The sequence below is a fragment of the Phalacrocorax aristotelis genome, chromosome 7, assembly GCF_949628215.1.
Source record: "Phalacrocorax aristotelis chromosome 7, bGulAri2.1, whole genome shotgun sequence".
Classification (NCBI taxonomy): Eukaryota; Metazoa; Chordata; class Aves; order Suliformes; family Phalacrocoracidae; genus Phalacrocorax; species Phalacrocorax aristotelis.
The window spans coordinates 43,125,904-43,135,619 of record NC_134282.1 but is presented as its reverse complement, the minus strand read 5'-3'; the positions used below and the strand labels follow the sequence as shown (position 1 = coordinate 43,135,619).

At 37.4% G+C, this 9,716-nt stretch overlaps 1 protein-coding gene across 7 annotated transcripts in view; it reads right to left on the bottom strand.

Moving 5' to 3' along the window:
* The window catches only part of SLC12A1 (solute carrier family 12 member 1), a 52,808-nt gene that overhangs the window by 34,673 nt on the left and 8,419 nt on the right, over positions 1–9,716 (bottom strand). For 5 of the 7 annotated variants that reach the window (XM_075100402.1, XM_075100403.1, XM_075100399.1 and 2 more), the window contains 7 exons: positions 8,859–8,993; positions 8,574–8,649; positions 3,303–3,398; positions 2,572–2,667; positions 1,757–1,896; positions 1,197–1,307; positions 145–256 (listed from right to left, as the gene is read on the bottom strand). In XM_075100402.1, the coding sequence (XP_074956503.1) occupies positions 145–256; positions 1,197–1,307; positions 1,757–1,896; positions 2,572–2,667; positions 3,303–3,398; positions 8,574–8,649; positions 8,859–8,993 (766 nt within the window). The remainder of the gene's footprint in view (positions 1–144; positions 257–1,196; positions 1,308–1,756; positions 1,897–2,571; positions 2,668–3,302; positions 3,399–8,573; positions 8,650–8,858; positions 8,994–9,716) is intronic. The other 2 variants (XM_075100406.1, XM_075100405.1) reach the window with 2 other exon arrangements.

Sequence of the window (9,716 nt, the reverse complement as noted above, 5' to 3'; positions counted from 1 at the left end):
ATAAATTCCCTTGGTTTGCAAGTTTACTTAAACTCAGGCAGAAGATCCTGATCCTGTGACTTTTTTCAGTGGAATCCTTAAGTCAGTATGAAGCCAAAAAGATTGCAAACTTACTATTTTATGATAGATAGCAAGGTTACTTGCCTTGGTAATTAAAAAAGCCTCTTGCCTTCTTTTCGTTGTTGGTAGGAATGACTGTCCCAATAAAGAAGTTTGCAATGGCAACAAGGAGAACAACTAGAAGAATAACTTGAGCCTATTAATAGAAACAAAAATATTTTCCTGATGATTTTAATTTGCCTTGGCTGTGGAGATGGCTATGTAGTAAGTTATCTGTGTGTGTTTCCTGTGACAGATTACTAATTTCTGTAGTTTACAAAAATACCAGGAATCAAGATATCTGAATCAGCTAATGATAACAGCAGATAGTTTTTAGTAAGGGAGTTATGAAATATATAGTTATAATTTAATTTTATGTTAGTTTATTTACAAGAAAAGGCAAAACAAAACAGCTAATGCATTAATACCAAATATACCAAATATAACATTTTTATAATGTTATAAAATTTTAGTTGCAGTGGGTTGTCACTTTAAGGGTTACAATATCTAATTGTTTTTCTCGTCTCTTTTACAAGTAGTTCTGGTCTCCATCAGAGCAGAATGCAAAAATAAGGGCACTATTCTGGACCTGATTTCAACACCTGTATTCCACCTTCTCTAAAGTATTTCCATTTGAATTTCCATTTTGAACTTTTTTTTACAAGTGAAGGAATAGCAGAAATCATTAGACATTGAGGAATGGATAGCAGATAGAGCTCTTCTGCAGAGTAGTGTACAGTGATAAACTGTATATTGTTTTTACTACTGTTTATTCTGTCAAGCTGCATCAAAAATAAGGGCAAAGAGGCACTTAACCAAGGCTCTAAATGATGACATGAATTACAAAAATCGATATAATCAAGCTGTCTGCAGAACACAAACCTCTTCTTCCATTTTAAATGTATGTTCAAGGAAGAACATGGAGTAATTGTGCTTTCCTTGGATGTAATGATTAAACTGCTATTGCTTCTAGAAAGATTAAGTGTAAACTGAAACTGGGTACTTTTGAAAATGCCACTTGTTGTATAGCATTCCTCATGCACAAATGTACAGTAGTCTAATATACTGCTTGCTTTTATGTTCTTTTAAAGGTTTACCTTTGCCTCCCATTCCATGCCAGCAACAGAGATGCTGAGAAGACATACAACAGTTATGGTACCTATTATTCTGATGTCATTGGACTCATCTACCATCAGTGTATCACTCTCCTGAAAGCAGTAAGAAATATCATTAGAACCAGCCTTTCTCTGTCCAACTGGTGGGATCAGGTCACAAGGTGAAATAGAAAGCAGTGAGCTGTCAAACTTTCAGAGGTTTGTGAGACCATGTATTTCATGTTCCAGCTGGTCCTCTGTAGCTGGGGTTATTTGGCTGTCTAATCAGATGTCTGTTCCTTTTCTGATTTTGAGATACTTTTTGAGAATGTATGAAATATATTCATAAGGTAGAAATAATGGCGAAGCACTTCACAGCATGTTTAGACAGACCACCTTCTTCCCTGCTAAAGATGTCCCTCAAGCCTCAGCTAAAAAGTATCACCACTTAAATAAATATATTATACAAAAAACCACCCAAACCAAAACCAACCCCCCCAAAACAAAACAAAACAGAAAAACCCAATACAATTTAATCATATACATGAAACTTCTACATTTACCTTAAGAAGTTCTACAACTGTTTCGGCAAATCCAACTACATACATAGCAACTGCCACTGCATTTGCAAAAGCAAAGATAAGTCCTATAGATCCACCAAACTCTGGGCCTAGGCTTCTTGAGATAAGATAGTATGCTCCACCTGCAGACAGAAATGGCTGTTATTTCAACACAACTAAATGCTCAGGTTTTGCTCATTTTTCCCATGTAAACAATACCACAGGAATCTCTGCTTTTAGCCTAACAAACATAATCAATATTTACCCTATATTAATAGACGAGACTGATAAAAAAAGAATGTGCTTTGTACTGGTTCTGCCTTCGGACTTTTCTGTATGCCTTTCTATTGCAGAAATCTTTTTAGTGCATATTAGCATGCAGAACTGGACCTTCAAATAATTTTTCATGTTATGTGTTATAGTAAGAGAGAGCAGAGAGGACCTCACTTTCAGACAGGTTCTAACTTACTTGGATCTATCCCAGGGTTAGCATGGAAGATCATATTATGTAGTGCATTGTTAAAGCTCCTGCATAGTGATGCAGTGAATCTTTAATCTTTTTTGCATATCACCGTAAGTGGAGCATATTACTTCATCAGTTAATTACTTCATCTCATCTCACTGGCACTTAAACACTTCCTGACAATAAATATTAAGATTATATACATTTTAATTTACTGTGGATCCATTGAAAGAGATCACTCCAAATATATTTATTTATTATTGCTTTGCTTATAACACAGTTATTTCAATTCCTTTTTTTTTCCTAATCCAAATTTGCAGATTTTTATATTTTTCACAAGATCATATTCACTTACCTCCTCTTACTACTCCATTAGTGCAAATGGCAGACATGGAGATACCTGTTAATGTTGTTACTACTACACTCAGACCAACAACTATGATTCCAAGACCTGAAAGATCCGAAAAAGAAAGTATATTCAAGTGTATTCAGATAATACTTACTACTTAAATGATGTAGTAAGAACTTGCTGTTTTCCACAGAGGTTAGAGCAGACCAGTTATAACTTTAAGGTTCTGAAATGCACTAAAACTTTGTTTCATAAAATACCTGACATACTTCTCCAGCACAATTATTTACTCATCTTCCAAGGAGTGGCTGAAATGCAAGGGGTTTTATAAAGAAGGTATTAAATTGAAGATATCCACTGATCTGCAGTGATGACAGAGATTAAAAGAGGTGCCTTGTGCTCAGCTTGTCCAAGGATGTCCAACCTGAAATGCTCTGAATGAGAAAGACCTGCTGAAAGGTAACACAAATACTCCATGAAAGGCAGAAGCCATCCCTTGCTCAGCGTTAGGCAGGAACATCTGAAATGTACTTCACAGACTGAACTGAAATCTGGGATATATTAAAAGTGACAACTCAAACGTGCCATAAATTGTGATTAGAGGTGGCTAGAATTGTTACCTTCCAGTTCCTTTAGATGTACCATTTGGTTTATCGTCCCTCTGGTTTGCCTCATATGAAAATAATACATAAAGACCTTTTTGGGCTTGAAAGCACTAGTAACCCTAAGATTTTTACCTCCACGGACAAACCCATTAGTAGCTATTGCAGAAGTTGACAACCCAGTAATTGAGGTTACCATCGTGGCGAGGAGAATTATGATTACTCCAAGACCTGTCAGTAATAAGAAGATAAAACATTTTACTCATGTTCCATCATTCCAACGAATCATTCTCTCTTTAAATTGAATTATCAGGCCAGAATCAGAGCAATAAACTGAAAAGATGGTTTGTTGATCACTTGCAGTTTGCAGAATATTTCCAAGGAGTCCATGTCGTAGCAGTAAATTATTCCCATCAGTCTTCAAGCAGTGATTCTTCCTGATAGGAGTACCCTAGCCAGAAGCTCTCATGATTTTCAAAGGCTAGAGGAAATGAGCAAACAAGTGTCCTTTGGCATGGACAAGACATGGCTTATGTCTGCCTTTAACATTAATCCTGGCTAAGTAAAGGGATCCACACATTAACCAGAGCTCTTGTAAGAATGCTGCTGTATTTCATCAGTTAATTAAATATTGAATCAGAGAAAGACTGACTGTATAGTTTTATAGTGCACCAGGACAAAGAGTCTACCAGGTAGAGAGACAAGACCTGAGAGCAAGCCTTCTATATCCTTATTTGCCAAGCTATCAAGTGCTATGCTTCCCCACTCTCTCCTCATCTCCCTCTTTCCCTGCAAAAAATAGTTTAACACAAGACAAACATTTCAAAATGGAATATTACAGAATCACAGGTTGGAAGGGACCTCTGTGATTATCTAGTCCAACCTTTCTAGGAAGAGCACAGGCTAGGCAAGATGGCCCAGCACCTTGTCCAGACAAATCTTAAAAGTGTCCAATGTGGCTGAGCCAACCACTTCCCTGGGGAGATTATTCCAATGGTTGACTGTTCTCACTATGAAGAATTTCCCTCTGGTATCCAGTCAGAATCTCCCCAAGAGCAACTTGTGTCCATTCCCCCTTGTCCTCTCCATGTGACTCCTTGTAAAAAGGAAGTCTCCATCTTCTTTGTAGCTACCCCTTAAGTACTGTTACGTGGTGGTGGGTGAGATTCCCTCTAAGCCTCCTTTTCTCAAGGCTGAACAAACCCAGCTCTCCCAGCCTATCCTCATATGGCAGGCTGCCCAGTCCTTTGATCATCTTGGTGGTCCTTCTCTGGACCCCTTCCAGCCTGTCCACATCCTTTTTGTATAGTGGGGACCAGAACTGTACACAGTACTCCAGGTGTGGCCTGACAAGAGCTGAGTAGAGTGGGATGGATATTGTGTTTTAAATGCTGTTTACTTTAACAGATGACCTGTAAGCGAACTTAGAATATTTTTTTATTTTTTTAGCTGATACCACAAATTGTATAATTAAACAGAAATAATCAAACATCAGTGATAGGTGATTAGTGATAGGTGAACTGGGTGTAAAAAGACACTGAAGGCAGAGTATGTTTCCAGTCTTTGGCTATATGGTCAGGTTTCTGTTAACTTTGTGAAACTGTGCTAGAAACTAGAAACTATGTGAGTAGGATGTGCCTAGTATGATTTAGAATCATAGAAACATTAGTTGGAAGTGACTTCTGAAGGTCTGTAGCTCAGCCTCCCAGTCACAGCAGAACTATTGCCAGCACAGGATTAAATCAGTGATGGCTTTGTCTAGCTAGGTCTTGAAAACCTCCATGGACAAAGATCCCACAGCCTCTTCAGATACGTTCCAGGGCTAGACTGCCTGTCCAGTGTAAAAGTTTTTATTTGTGTGCAAACTGGACCTCCCAAGCTACTATTGTGGCCATTTCTTCTGTTACATTTTGTGGCACTACCAAGAAGAGTTTGGCTCTGTAGTTCCAGAATACCTTCTTGTTTCAAGTCAGGTAAAAAAATAATATGACAGTTTTCTCTCAACTTTATTGCTTCTATTCCCATTTGTACCTATGAGAGGAGGGGAAGAAACCTGACAAAAAAAAACCCCACAACAACCAAAAAACACAACACCACAATACAAAACCACCAAAACAAAACCCCAACAAAAAAAACAACCCCTACCCCCAAAAAAACCAAAACAAACAGTTTCGTGCCAAAGATGAAATCAGTTCTTAGTTTTATCTGAACTTGATAATGCTTATGCAATAGCTTTCTTATTTCCATAAGGTACCTAGGTCTTCAGTGTGGAACTGAAGATTACACATTGCTTGTAGCAATATTTATTGACCAGGGCTTGTCCAAATTGAAACTTGGACCATACAACTGACATCCAGCTAGAAGTACTACAAACGTATTGATTTATCTGCTGTATTTCTACCTTTTCACTTCCCAGTCAGATTCCTGACCTCAGTTCGTATGGGATGGTTATAGACATCCAAACTATGAATGAATGTTATTTGCTGCTTAAATTATAGCCATGTTATCACAATCCTTTAAGACAGAGCAATGTAACGTGTGAGATATAAATTATATATAACATAGTGTAGGATATTTAAAGTGATTGAAGCCTCTGATAAATCATATTTATCCTACTGATTTCTGAACTCTTACTATAACTAGTCATGCATCTCTTGTGTATGCAGGTCTGTATTAAAAAAATCCAAATGGTCATTCCTTTTGGTCAGCTACCGTTACAAAGAAGGATATTGTTAAACCATGCAAATCTTGTGCCTGAGAAGTAGCTGAATATGACTTCTAATCAACTGTTAACTCTTGAATAAGTTAGACATGTTATTCTTAAAATAGTTTTAAAATTATTTGGTAAGTGCATCTTAAACGGAATTTTCCCAGGATTTTCTATTGCATTTCACAATTCGTGTTGTTAACATGTATATGATAAACAGGGTCAGATATTTATTCAATAAGTAATAGCTGCTTGGGAGGGCTTTAATGTTAATTTAAAAAAAATATTTTAACACTTAAGAAGAAAAGTGCATAAAATAAAGTGACTCAGCAAAAACATCACTGTAATATACTGTAATGTAACATAGTTGTAATGTTCGGGGCTGGATTTTCAGTTAACATAAACTTGGTGTTTTCCCCTGCCTTTGGCTAACCATTCCATGTATAGGTACAAATACAGACTTTGGAGAGTCCCCAGCTCTTAGGTGGAAATACCAGACTAGTTTTGGACCTGGAACCTTGTTCAGAACCATACTGTCCTTTTTTTCCCAGCTGATGATAAACAGAGAACCTTGTTGGAAAGTCATTTTTTTCCCTGTAAGAGCTTTTGCCCAAGACAGCCTATCAGGATATGGAAATAATTGGGTTTTCTCTCTTTGGCCCCCTAATGATGGGGATATAAATGGTGCCCAGATGGTGGTTTAACTGACTCATTTAATTTCTATGTTAGTAGCAGTACCCAGTGAAATCCCTGAGCCTTGGTGATGATGAGCTTCCATCACTGTTCTCCTTAAGCAGCTTGGCTAGGGACTTAAAGCTCATTGCATTCAGAAAATGCTTTGAGAAATTATTCAAATGGAATTTGATGTCTCATTTTCAGGAGTAAAACTAACCTCCTTACATAAGGCATGCAATTTTAAAAAGCAACAGCAGAGCAATAAACCATAAGAAAGGAGGGTTTGCTTGTCAATGAATTAAAATGGTAAAATTAAATGTGAAAGGAGAAAGGCTATAACTGATGTTCGTGCAAATTAATGTTAAAATCTGATTAAAGTTTAGATTGAAACCCAGGCATATGGCTGCTAAGTAAGTTGTTCTAGAATGAATTACTCTTGCCTATGGCTATTCTCACACCTCAAAACAAAGTAATACTTCTTGATGATCTCAATAAGTTACTAAACTGCCCTTAAAAACTAATTTTGCATGAAACCCCAGAGCAAAGTCTCAGCAATATTAAGATGCAGAATTTTCATGGCAAGGCATATACTTATGAGTGCCCTGGGCTGTACGCTCTCATTTGGTATGCATCATAAAGTCAGCAAGTACCCCTTTGTCAGGCACAGTGCTAGAGCCATGCATGGAGCACTGCAAAAGTAGGTAAAGTTCTTCCGCTTAGTTCTGGAACTTTTTTTTTCTTTTTTTCTATTTGTGTGTCTAAGTTTGTGGCTGGATTTTTTTCTTAATAGGAGTATTTGATTTCTTTCTCCCTGTTTTAGAAGCTCAGTCTTGCTGAAGTGAAACTTCTGTGAAGTTACTCTGATTTGTTGCAAATGACGTGTCAACCATGCAAAATTTTGTAGGTATTTTGATTTACTGTTTCATTTCACTTCTATTAACAAGGAAGTGAATTATATTCAGTCTGAATGTGAGCACTGAGTATTATCCAAGACCAGGAGAGTTGATACCCTAAGGCCAGAGTTTGGACTCCAGTTTGTATCTACTTAATATTTCCATTCTGTGAGAATCCAAACTGGAATATGTGCCGTCCACCCTTTGGATTGCTGGTTTTTATGACATCTGGGTGCCAGTCAAAGATTAGGGCCCCATTATTCGAGACTGTATGATCGTGTAACACAGAGTGACACTGCCATTGCAGTTCACATTTCTAGAGCAGCAGCTCTAAGAAGGAAGTTGTATCACACAACTACTCATACATTGCACCTTACTGAGCTGCCGTTCTAGTTGATGGAGGTTCTTTCAGTGTTGTGAGTGCTTTTCTCTTGCACTGGTTTCATTGAACACTCAAGAATATGCTGGACAGAGGCCTCGGGGCCTAGTCTCCCAGGGACTGGGACCTGGGATTTGGATTAATTAAATTGCACAATGAAGAAGCAAAGATACAGCACACAATGAAGTATGCTTAATTTATATGAAAGCTATAGCAGAGTTTTTAAAACTTAGTGTTTCATAGTACACTAGTATCTAGTGCTGTGCTGTAGTTAAAAATAACAAAATCCTGATGAGATGAGACCTCCTTCCACTTCTGTTTTCATCTTTGCAGAGAAGTGCGAAGAGTGTTGTTTTTAATATGTAGATGACAAGGTTTGGGATTCACAGATAAGCAAAGTGTGAACTCTTAAAGGTTAACTCTGTATGCACATATTAGAAATTGGCCCAAGTCATGAAGTTTACATCTGTTACAGGATCTAAATACAAATTTCACTAAAGCTTAGCAATATTCAAATGTGATGATCATATGCATAGTTAACAGATCTATTCCTCTAAGCAGTAATTTGGCTGCGAGTCTGGAAAATTCCAATAGTTTGGAGGATTAACATCTTTTACCCTGGCAAGCATTTGAAAACATTATTTAGTTCAACATGCAAATCATATCTCAGATTATATATTAATCAAGATCATGTATAGTTTATCCTCTTTATCCCTTTCACTGTTGAAAATTATATTAAATAAGATACATACCAATTCCTGCTTGACCTACAATCCAGGAAAGTCGAATAAAGAGCATCACACCCCAGATATTAAGCATACATCTTACCTAGGTTTTAAACAAAAAATACTGCATTAGTGCAATGTTGAACATAGTGTTAACAACCAGAAGGGTGATAATGTCCATTGCAGGCTTTTAAAAAGCACCCCAAACATCCCTCAAGTCCACCTCCCTCTCTTGCTTCTTAAAAGACCTTAGTGCTACAGAACTTTTTCTTTTCTTTTTAATTTTTTTAGAAATGCGGATAAGTTTCTCACCAGCACTCCTTTCACCCATCCAAACTTGACAAATCCTGTTTTGTTTTCTTCTTCCTTGCTGACTGCTGTCTCATCTCCAGCGGTGCTTTCTCCATTAGCCACTCTCTCGACTGAGCCAGTGCTCACAGCTATGTTCTGAAAGATCACACAGAAAACAAATACATTTTTGTGCCAAGCAGAGGACACCCGGCTCCATAAGAGAGACATCGAATAAAGGAATTCCAAAGAAGATCAGGTCTTACTGTCTCTGGAGTAGAGCAATATTCTGCTCACACCAGGCATCAGCAGGCAGGCTAACAGTGAGAAGAGATGAAAGTATCGCTTACGCAGAGTAAATACATTATTATCGGATACTAAATGGTTTCTACTGTAAACTGTATTCAACATATGTGTTGTGTTGATATGTTAGTAGGGCACCTAACGTAATAAGGGTCTCATGGTTGGTCTCTACATGCTGCTGCAACAATTTATGAATAATGCTAAGTGTAGAAACAGAGATAGTTGCTTACTAGTGAAAAGAGACCTAGCTGAGTGCTGCATGGCAAAGTTACGTGATGAACTCTGGTGTTTTCTGTTGCATAAATTACAAATATAATTGCAGCAGCAAATGGGTAACATTTTATTGAAAACAGTCTGAGAAATGCCAGTGAAATGTAGTAAATGATGCAATAAATGAATAATCCTTTCTGTAGTTTAACCACCTCTGGTATAACCATAGTAGATAAGATTAGGAATTGCCATATTTGTGGTGTAACCAGAAAAAGTAGCCCAGAGGTTTAGGTTGTTCACATCCAGTTACCAGCATAAATCTGTATTTTATCTCTTCAGCTCTTTTGCTCAGAATCTTTGAGGCAATTT